The following is an 11701-nucleotide window of genomic DNA, read 5'->3' on the forward strand; positions in this document are numbered from 1 at the left end:
TCCCATTTACACTTTTAGCCATTCAACTCTACTCTTGATATTCCGGGATGTTACAAATTAAAAGAGCGTATAACTAGTTATTATATCATATGGTATGATATAATAAGTCATGTACAAAGTTTTGGACACTTTGGTTAACCATGATCAAGTTAATGAGTTAACATATCATGGTTAATAAACTAGCTAGACAACTTTGTCATCTTGTTAAGCCTGGACAAAATCATTTTTATAAGAGAAGAAGTTTCTTGTCAACTTTCTTCTTATGTCATCCATGCTTTTAAAAGGCTACCAATACTTTATGTTATTATAATCTAAAGGTATGTATTGCATGGGAGTATAAAAAGGATGCATATACTTGCATTTTTTGGCTAGTTTTTGCTCTTTCCTTATGGTGGCCGAAACCACCTTTCCTACCCTCACTCCTATCTCTTTTGAAGCTAGTTTAGTGATTTAAATCTTCCTTAAGTTGTCTCCTCTGGTGCTTATTTGATTTTAGCACTTAAAGGATTAAGACACTCAAAAATACAAGAAGGAACTAGCATTCCAAGTGCCTTAATCTTGACAATGGATACCTGTAGAGAAAATCATACTCTTTGATTTTTCTCTCTTCATCAACACCCAAAACCAAGTAGGTTCAAAGGCTTCAAAGGTTGTCATTCTAAAACACTTTATGGTTATTTTAGTATCATTATAGCATCTATAAATGGATCCTATATGGTTTGGTTTTGTTACAAACTCAAAAATAAACTTGTTATTTTTAATGCTTCTGTTGACCGGTTTTTATGAAAAACTAACTTGTATTTTGTATCAAAACCGATCATGAACCGACCCCCCAACTCTCCTCAATCACCCAATGAACCTCAATCACCACCTTCCCCCACACCATTGCCACATCCATCATCGAATCAACCTCCCAATTGTACCACTCGCCAACACAACCGTTCATCCTATTCCTGTTACTCTTGAACCGACCACTCCTACTCAAGCTTCCAAAGATCATATATGACGTAAAGCAATGGAAGACGAATATAATGCCTTGATTCACAACACCATGTGGGAGCTAGTTCCTCCAAGTTCTCATCGTCCAATCGGCTGCAAATGGGTTTTCCGTATTAAAAGACACCATGATGGTACTATAGAAAAATACAAAGCCCTTCTTATGGCCAAATGTTTTCTACAACAGTATGGGAAAGACTACTTTGAAACTTTCAACCCTGTAACCAAACCGGTTACAATACGCACGATTTTTTCCCTTGCTCTCTCAAATGACTGGCCCCTTAGGCAACTAGCTGTGAACAATGTGTTTCTCCATGGGACATTATAAGAAGAGATGTACATGGTTCAACCACTAGGATTTATCAACTCTGACTACCCCAATCATATTTGCAAGCTTCAAAAGTCACTTTACGGCCTCAAACAAGTGCCACGTGCGTGGTATTTAGCCCTAACCTATTTTCTCCTCAATAATGGTTTTCGCAAATCACAAGCTGATGTTTCTTTATTTGTTTACAATTATAACAATATTATGTTTTACTTCATGGTTTATGTTGATGATATTGCTCTCATCGGGAATAATCCATCTTTCATCACTAAGTTTGTAGACATGCTTGCTCAGAGGTTCTCCATCAAGGATCTTGGTCAACCCAGTCATGTTTTGGGGGTTGAAATCATTCCCAAGAAGTTTGAACTTTTTCTATCACAGCATGCTCACATTTGTGACATTCTTACTTAATTCAAAATGGATGGCACCAAGGAAGTAACAACTCCTATATGCACATCTGTTATACTTACTGAAGATGATGGAGCTCCCAAATTTGATCCTGCAACATACCTAAAACTTGTTGGCACTCTCCAATATTTTGCTTTTACGTGTCCTGACATCTCCATTGCCGTTAACAAATTGTTACAGTTCATGCATGCTCCGTTTGATGTACATTGGCAAGCCCTTAAACATCTACTTCACTATTTAAAAGGTACTATACATCACGACCTTTACTTGCATTGTCACTGTCCCTTGGTGCTCATCGCCTTTTTGGAATCTGACTGGGGCGAAGTTTACACCAAAGGGCACTCTACAACAATTTCTCTCATTTACCTCGGTAAAATATTATCTCATGGCTGTCTTCTCGCCATAAGTCGTTCTCTCGATCTTCAACTGAAGTCAAGTACACAGTTATGGATAATGCATCAACTAAGCTATCATGGGTTAAAAATCTCCTATGTGAACTTGGTGTACCTATCTTCTATTCACCAACCCTCAACTGTGACAACACGGGTGATACTTACCTCTTGCAAATCTAGTCTATCACTCGCACATGAAACATGTCACCTTGGACTATCATTTTATTTGTGAACAAATATCTGTTGGTACCCTCAAAGTTTGACACATTCATACTCTTGATCAACTCGTTGATGCTCTCACCAAACCATTTGGACATACACATTTTTTGAAACTCAGGTCAAAGATTGGAGTCACTGACAGATCCTCAATCTTGCGGGGGCGTATCAAGGAGAACCACTAATTATGATCAAGCACCAGTTGTACATATATTTCTCTGTATTTAGATTACATTCATTCCATTTATAGTCTCTAATTTGTGACTTTCCTTTTGTACAAATCCCTATTTATGTACTTGTGTATTTAGTGAACTGAATCAATATTATAAGCCTCTTTATTTCCATGGGTATTAGTTTAAATAATGTTCAGTTCATGTATTTCGTAAGAATTCCCGTATTGCTCATATTTTGGTGTCTATTTTAGGTAATTTGAATTGAAGCGGTAGTTTGAAAGTCTCTAGGGCATAACTGGAGCATATTTGGAACATATCTAGAGCTTATTTGGAGCCAAAATGCTAAAAAAGACCAAACACGGGCTATGTATCACCAAACATAGGTCGTTCTTCACTTACAAAACTTAACCAAAAGATTTTATGGTTTTTTTTTGGCATTTTAAAACTTCGATCTTGAAGCACGATCCATGCCTACCCCCTGATGACATTATTTTTGATATTTTAACATGCGAAGCCCAAGCACGGGCCATGCTTATTTCCAAAAGCCTTATTTGTTGCCAAGTCTGCTATATAAATATAAGATGTTGTCTCGGTTGAACCCAAGACGACCAGAGACGGAAAGAAACCCTTTTTCAGACGACTTTTCTCTGTTTTCCATCAATTTCTAAAGATTTGAAGACCATGAATCGTTTCTTTCTATCAGTTAAATAAGATTTAGTCGTTGAATTCTCTTTTTTATCAGTTTTCATCATATTTTAGCCATGTCTGGCTAGAACCCTAGATTTCAGTTTGCAAGATTAATACTTTTTATGTAGTTAATCATTAGATCTGATTTTTTTTGTATGATTCTATTTAGTAGTTTCAGTTTTGTGCTTAATGAATGTTGAAATCCATAATTTTTTGGACAATCTCGTAATCATAAGTAACAAGTAATAAATCGGTTCTATGTTTGAATTTGACTTTATTATAAATTGAAAATTCATATATTTATGCTTCTGAGCCTGTGAGAAGTATTGGATATAACTAGGAATTTTACACATATCTTAAAGCAGATTTTCTAAATTTAATTAAGAGCTTATTTAATTATATCAATAAAAAGTTAGGGTTATCTGAAGAGCTTGTTTTGGGTAGTTAATTAGGTAAAATAGAATTTACTTGAGCCTATTAGTTTTTTCTTAGTATCAGCTTAAATAGAACACATTTTGAATAATCGGGTCTGGATTGATTGCATAATTTGGAAAGTCGTAATAGAACTGAAATAACTTTTTTTTTTACTGAAATTCATTTAGTTTATTTCACCACATTTTTTTGTTTTAATTAATAAACATAAATCTCCCTTTTATATTTTATGTTTTTTTTCCTAGTATATGCCTTACACAAAGATGTATCGACTTTTAGGCTGTGTCCCTGAGGATTCGACCCTGCTTCCCTGTGGCATGTGCTATCGTTTAGTGCATTCAAGCAATGAATTTTTATCTGCTTAAATCATGCGCGACATTGGTTTTAACAACTACCCTCTTACTGAGTCCAACAATAAAAAAGCTGAGTGGAGACTAAACCTCATTTTCCTTGCTTTACCCTTCCTCTTCTTCTTCCCATAGGCGCGTTCCTTTTCTTGCCCTTCTCTGATATCTCCCATAGACGCATTCCTTTTCTTGCCCTTCTCTGATATCGTCTTTAATTTATAAACTTTATCTTTGAACATACATAGAAAATATGAATTTGTATAATTTGATGTTAGGACATAGCACCTCTTTTTTATTTTATTTTTATGAACATATGTGTTTTGAGTTGCAATAGAACATAAGGATAAAATGGTTTCAGTTAGATGTAGAACGATCAGACTTCAGACTTAGTCAGGTCTGTGATTTAGTTAGATCTAACTCAGTCGACAACTATCAAACAACCCTATCATCTGCAAATTACAAACATTTTACCAATAAAAAAAACAAACAAACAATACAACCATTAATATAGACTATAAAAAAAAAATATCCTATGTCAAATATACCGTTTGTAGACCAAGTTTCTATTGTACTCGCATTAATAGATAAAATTTGAGAGCCTAAAAGAAATAAATCAATAATTCAAGGACCTGTGTTGAGAAAAAACTTAGGTTTCAAAACGAAGAACACGCACTCTCTCTCCCCACTACTGCAAGTAGCGAACAAAAATGTCGACGACGGCGAAGAGAGATCTGGAAACCAGATCGCCGGCGACAATGTCCTACCGGAGCACTTCTTCACCACAGCCTTCGCTGCCGTTGGTGGTCACTCTTAACTGCATCGAAGACGCGAGCATCGAACAGGAATACCTGGCCGGCATCGCACGTGTCGAGCACGTACCTCTGAGTCTACTAGCAGAGGCGAAGATCGAGTCTGCTGCAGCTGTTCTTCTACACTCGCTCGCGTTTCTACCACGTGCCGCCCAGCGCCGGCTCCGACCATGGCAGATCGTGCTATGCCTCGGCTCGTCTGATCGCTCCGTAGATTCTGCTATCGCCGCTGACCTAGGGCTTGGTAGGCTTGTACACGTGGACGTGTCGCGAGCTGAGGAGGTTGCTGATACCGTGATGGCTTTGTTTCTAGGGCTACTTCGGCGCACACACTTGCTTTCACGCCATGCGCTTTCGGCATCTGGATGGCTCGGGTCAGTCCAGCCACTTTGCCGTGGAATGCGGCGGTGCCGAGGCCTTGTGCTAGGGATTATTGGTCGGTCTGCTTCTGCCAAGTCTTTGGCTACTCGGAGTTTGGCGTTTAAGATTAGTGTGCTCTATCATGATGTTAATGAGGTATTATTTATTTATAATCACACTAGGATTTGATTCATTAATCAGTCATTCCTTAGCTATATTTCCTTCTATAATTGGAATATACTGTGAACTTTTACTAATACAGAGCGTAATTGATTCTCCAATGTTGCAATTGTCAGGCTTTGTGTTCAGCTATAAAGTTAATAGAGGTCTAGGTTGCTTAAGATCAAATAGGCACGTCGCGTCACTTCATTCTAATGAGTCAATTGGGAATCAAGATGCTGCATGGATGGAACCTTTATCTGTTCCACTGTAGATTGGTTATGTGGGTTTGTTATTAGCCACAACTGAATTAGTGCCATTTCTTTCACTCCGACCCAGGTCAGGGTCCAGCGACATCTTTGTTTTACTTACCAGATGGATGATTTTTGGTTGTAGCAACTAGCAATCGATTATGTTATTTTAGCTCCTTAAGCTAGTGTCTTGTTTATTGCAATTAAATAGACTTATTTAGCTAAACTCCAGAGTTCTGAAAGTAAGATTGTGTAGCCAGTAGCCACCCAGTTATCAGAGTTGCCTATCCGACTTTGATCTTTCTCATTTATTTGATAGTTGTTTAACCGTAATAAGAAGGATTGAAGGATAATTAAGTAGGATTTCATGAAGTTTATTATGGATGTTAGTTTTTCATTTGAAAAAGTAACAGGAGACATTGCATCAAATTATCAACATCATACTACTATGGTCATACTCGTACCATATGAACTTCAATTCTATCATAAATCTAAAAGTATTAATATTACTATTCAACTTCTAAGATACACACTTAAGATCTGATTAAATGGTCTTAGCTTCACTTAGCCTTGTTCTTAGCCATGTCCTTATGTATCATCTATATGATACATGATTGATGACATGTTGGTAACTTGTGCCTGGAATTACATAATGGAATTTTCTATAGGTAGTTTACAACAGAAGGTAGCTAAGTGCATAGATCTTCTGTTGCAATCTAATTAGGTATGGCAATATTGCGATGGGTGAGGTGAGGGCACCGTAGAGGCTGACTTGTCTATTGAGCTAGGTAACCCAAGGCTTAGTGACCAAAGTCTGACAACTTTTGCTTTTTGTCATTGCCTTGAAGGTTATCAACTCATGGGGTTTATAGGTTCTCAAAGTTTTACAGGTTAAAATGTCGTTTATCCTTGTTGGACCTTAAAAGAAATAAAAAAAAGAGATGTTTTTTTGTATAGCCTACCTGGTTTTTGGAAATTTGACACTGAATTATTGTACTGCTCAAGAATAATGTGGGGATAATGTGATATTGTTCATTTCTGCATTACTAGTGTGTGATTTATTGAGATGAGCATTTTCGTATCTTAGAGAGAGGGGTGTGGGTTGAAATTTAATCAGCATTCAACAGATAATAATATGCAGGCTGCAAAGTGAAAGCTTACTTTTACAAATTTTGTAGCATAATTTACCAGTTTAGATGTTAATTATTATTATTGTTTATAGTTATTACATTCTCCAAGGATATATAGTCATATCATAGGCAATCGGGTCCATGTCAATAGAGATGTTTTGGTGCCATAAATACGGTTTCTACCTCTTTCTTATTCATATTTACATTTTGTAGGAAAAAGGAAAAAGATTAAGCAGGTTTCCTCCTGCTGCTAGGAGGATGGACACTCTCAATGATTTACTTGCTGCAAGCGACCTCATCTCACTCCATTGTGCCCTAACAAACGATACAATTCAGATTCTAAATGCTGAAGCCCTGCAGCATGTCAAGCCAGGTATTTTTTTTTTGTTTGTTTGTTTTAAAAATATTCTATCATTTGAAAAAGGAGATAAGGATGCCTCTTTTTCTGGACTAATTACAAGGGTGTTGTTTATTTATACAGGGGCATTTCTAGTAAATACCGGTAGCAGCCAGTTATTGGATGATTGTGCAGTAAAACAGCTTTTGATTGATGGCACACTTGCAGGGTGTGCTCTTGATGGAGCCGAAGGGCCTCAGTGGATGGAAGCATGGGTAAGATGAATAACCATAGGGTATGAGAAATCACACAACATGCAATGCAACTAAAAGTATTGACCAATTAAACTTTGCTTAGAATTAAAGGTTGCATGCAATAAATAGCACCATACTTTGGTTGGTTGATTTGTTTGTTTTAGCATATTCTACCTTCATTTCCTCCTATTACACACCATTTCACTCTGAAAAATCTACCCATTATAGCAATGCCATCCAAATACGAAGCAATTCTCAGTGCTAGAATTTCACAATTCTGAATGTATAATGTCCTTATAAGAAACAAATTGAAAGTACAATGCTATAGTTGGGTACACTTTTCAAAGTACAGTACCTTAATAAGGGAAAAAAAATAGAAAGTACGATGCTGTAATTGAAGAAGATTAAAGTAGGATGCTATAATACATAAAGAAATAAAACTATGTTGCTATTTCTTGCATTTGCCCATTCATTTAATGTAGATATACTCGTGGTAATATGAGAGGTTAAAATTTCTAAGTACAATGCCTTGATAAGAAAAAAAAAATTGAAAGTACATTGCTGTAATAGAAAAAACATGAAAGTATAACATCCTAATAAGAAATTTTTTTGATAGAACAATGCTATAACCGGGTATGCTTTTTGAAGTACAATGATTTAATAAAAAAATGGCAAGTACAATGCTATAATTGGGTGGATTTTACCTTCTGACTGTCTCATATGTGGGGAACCAGGTCTTTTTCAGTTATTTGTCATAGCATCCTACTTCCATTTGCAGCATTGTACTTTGATAAATCTACCCATTTATAGCAATGTCACTGCTCTAATTGGGTACATTTTTCAATGCTATAATTGGGTAAATTTTCCAGTCTTAATAAGAAAAAAAAACAGAAAGTACAAAGCTGTAATAGAAAAAGATTAAAGTAGGTTGGTATAATACCCAAATAAATGAAAGTATGTTGCTGTGTCTTGTAATAATACGGGATACTAACTATAAATTTTATGAAACATGGACATACAGGTACGCGAGATGCCCAATGTTTTGATACTTCCGCGTAGTGCAGATTACAGTGAAGAAGTTTGGATGGAAATTCGTGAAAAAGCCGTCTCCATATTACAAACTTTCTTCTTGGATGATGTCATCCCCACAGACGCCGTTTCAGATAACGATGAAGAGGAAGACAAAACACTCCATGAAGATGAAAATGAAGTAAGTGATAAACAAGGAAAAGACAACAACACATTTCAACTAACAGATGATCTAAATATAAACATAAAGCAATCATCGGCATCTTCAAGTCAACTGCAAGAGTCAACGTTATCACAAACCACTTCCCCTCAGTCTGAAGTCAAACGCAGTAAAAAAGCTAAAAAAAGACACGCGCGTCAAAAATCCATGCATAAAGTTGGTGAAAGTTTAGATAAAAAAGAAGATGATACTGCCATGAGTTCCAGTTCACAGTTTGCTTCCCCTGATGATGAATCAAGAAGTAAAAGAACACCAGTAAAATCTGGTAGTAAAAAGTCACTTGAGATGTTAAAAGATGGGTGTGTTATTTCTTTGCAAGCAAGAGATCGGGCTGCATTTCATGTGTCTAGGCAGAGAGCTCAAGGTGGTGGCTGGTTTTTGGACACGATGTTGAATGTGACCAAAAGAGATCCAGCAGCACAGTTTCTTGTTGTTTTTAGAAGCAAGGTTTGTGTGTTTTTTAATTGATGTCACTTGAGTTTTTGTTTTTTCTATTTATTTCTTTATTGTGATTTTGTGCAGGATACGATTGGCTTAAGATCTTTCACTGCTGGTGGAAAATTGTTGCAGGTGTGTTTCTACTTTGGATTATCTTTTCCTGGCTTTACTATAAAGTAAACAAGAATGTAATTCTCATAATTAAACTATTGTTATATCAAGTTTTTCAACAAAAGGAACTAATTGAAAGATTTAGGGGGTTTTTGTTAGTAGAATGTTTTCGGAAGGAATGGGAGTCTGAAAGAGTCATAAACTGTCAGGCATTTGGTTGGCAGGAAATAGGATGGAATTCAATAATTAATGTTAAATAATTTTTCAAATTCTTTTATATAAGTAAAATTGAGTAAGTTACAGTTTTGGTCCCTGTGTATAGCAAATTTGGCCCCAAAAAATTATCCTCTTGCAATTTTGGTGCTTGTTGGAGTTTTTTTGTAATGTTTTTGTCCCTTTTCCAAGTAAAATGACTTTTTGAAACCAAAATTGCCAAAAAAAGCTATTCTTGGGGACCAAAAACGCTACAAGAACCTCAAAAACGTGCAAGAGAACTTTTAATTACCAAGATTTCAAGATAACTGTTTAGGACCAAAGTTGCAATAATCAGGTAACTTAGAGACAAAAATTTTTATTTACTCTTGAGATAATCATAATTTGTCTCCTGTTTGGTTGGCAGGAAATGAATGAAATTTAATAATACAGATTTGAGTAGTACTTAATTTTTTGTTTTATGATAGTAGTTTAGACACCCATGTATTACACAAGTTGATTAAAAGAAATATTAAATAGGAAGGAGTAAACATTAAGGATTTCTAAAAAAGAGAGGGTGTGTCAGCTTCCCTAAATTGGAGACATTTGGGGATGAGCTGGAAGTTTAGATAGTTAGGAACACAGGAAGGTGAGAAATGTCCCTAAAGTTATTTACTATAACTGAATCTTTGTTTCTGTTCATTTTAATATATATATATATATATATATATATATATATATATATATATATATATATATATATATATATATATATATATATATATATATATATATAGTGAGGGTATTTTGGTCTTTTAATAATAAAAAAAATGAAGAATGGGGTTGAATTGATTCCATCCTCTAGGAATGGGAATTCCGTGAAACAAGGAACTTGAAGGTTTGCGACGAAATTGAATTCTGTTCATTTGGCAACCCAAACATGTCACGGAATGGAATCATTAAATTTAAGTTCCCGTTGTAATCTGTGCACAAAACACGAAACAAAAGGAGCAATCATATTCATTCATACCTTGTTGATATAATTAAAGTTAAACTTCCCTTGAGACTTGAGAGTTGTTTGGGTTGGAGAATGAAAGCTTGATTAATTTAAGGTGTTCCATGACAAAGTTATATAGTATAAATTATGTGAAGAAATAACTTTAATTTCAATGATGCACAGATAAATAGAAGAATGGAATTCGTATTTGCTAGTCATAGTTTCGACGTGTGGGAGAGTTGGACTTTTGAAGGGTCTTTGGAGGAATGTAGACTTGTCAACTGTAGAAATCCATCTGTAAGTAGTACTGAAAATGTTACATCATCTGATAACATAAAAATATTCAAATCTAATAATGTATGGAAATTGCAGGCTGTTTTAGATGTACGTGTGGAGATTCTAGCAACCGTAGGAGATGAGGATGGAATTACTCGCTGGCTTGATTAAACTAACCAAAGTAAAACAACCCTACTTTGATTGGCGCATTCTTTGTGTTGAGGTTTGTACCTTACCAATTACCAATTACCATTTTGAAGGTAAAATTTGTGAAACTTTTTGTTTTACATTTACATACATAAAAGTTGTCACAGGTTGTAAGTCTGTCAAGTGTCCCTATTCCCTCCCACTTGTGATCCTGTCATCCCTGTTGTGTATGATTGATTTCATTAGCATTCTTCTCCCATACCCAGTTGTTTATGATTTTATTCATGTATTCTTCTTTGCCATGAGCTTGTTTGTAATACCTTTTTTTTTTTCAATTTAGTCTTAAAAGTGTTTAGTAATTAGTAGTATTATGTAACTAAAATGAACTGTTACTTTTGTTAGTTGGGTCTTCTATTTGGTAACTCAGTTTTTCTTATTTGATTATTACTTAATATAACATAAACCGTTAAACCCTAAACTTATGTTCGTGCAATTGACAATTCAAGATCAAATCAACCAGAAAAAAAAAGAAAGCAGGGTTGTTTCAGACTTCCAAATATAAGATTGTAATGGAATCCTCTCCTTTTGCTTTATGTAATGGAGATTCACGTTTCCAAAAGTCATAAAACGGCAGCAATAAACTCCCAACAATTGCTGCATAGAAATTCTGGTTTTAATTTTGATTTTTTACTTACATTTTCGTTTCGTTTGGTTGCCTACCAATGATGTATTTATGTTTGTATTGTGTTGTGTTTTATAAGGGTGTGTTCAGTGGTAAGGGTGAGCAAAAACCGCACCGCAATTAAAATTAACCGCATAAACCCCAACCGATAAACCGCAACCGCAATAAAAACCTATGATGAGGTTTTCTGTTTCTCAAAAACCACAAATTTGCGGTGCGGTGCGGTTATTAGTTTTCAAAAACCATAAAAAAACTGCACTGTACTGCAGATATTATATATAATTTTTTTATTAATTATTAATATATTAAATATTAAAAATAAGACAAGTTTCA

The 11701-nt window shown here is 35.2% G+C and overlaps 1 protein-coding gene across 2 annotated transcripts; it reads left to right on the top strand.

Annotated features, from left to right (window-relative positions):
* Positions 1-4599: 4599 nt before the first annotated feature.
* On the top strand, positions 4600-11045 carry LOC111894560 (C-terminal binding protein AN). Of its 2 annotated transcripts, XR_002851273.3 has the most exons (8): positions 4600-5301; positions 6899-7058; positions 7167-7297; positions 8298-8972; positions 9048-9095; positions 10447-10560; positions 10636-10762; positions 10854-11045. XR_002851273.3 is itself a non-coding variant. In XM_023890631.3 (7 exons), exons 1-7 carry the CDS (start codon positions 4684-4686, stop codon positions 10708-10710), a joined length of 1821 nt encoding a protein of 606 aa, XP_023746399.1. In that variant the 5' UTR covers positions 4600-4683; the 3' UTR covers positions 10711-11045. The 2 variants fall into 2 exon arrangements, 1 of the variants encoding a protein (XP_023746399.1); XM_023890631.3 differs by having other exon boundaries at positions 10636-11045.
* Positions 11046-11701: the final 656 nt, after the last annotated feature.

This window comes from Lactuca sativa, chromosome 7 (genome assembly GCF_002870075.4).
Source record: "Lactuca sativa cultivar Salinas chromosome 7, Lsat_Salinas_v11, whole genome shotgun sequence".
Classification (NCBI taxonomy): Eukaryota; Viridiplantae; Streptophyta; class Magnoliopsida; order Asterales; family Asteraceae; genus Lactuca; species Lactuca sativa.

What these genes read in the sequence shown, in the direction of transcription:
- LOC111894560 (XM_023890631.3), top strand. Translation starts at nt 4,684, where the DNA reads ATGTCGACGACGGCGAAGAGAGATCTGGAAACCAGATCGCCGGCGACA. An exon ending in CCTGCAGCATGTCAAGCCAG is followed by an intron (nt 7,059 to 7,166) that starts GTATTTTTTTTT and finishes TTATTTATACAG; the next exon opens with GGGCATTTCTAGTAAATACC. An exon ending in TCAACTGTAGAAATCCATCT is followed by an intron (nt 10,561 to 10,635) that starts GTAAGTAGTACT and finishes TGGAAATTGCAG; the next exon opens with GCTGTTTTAGATGTACGTGT.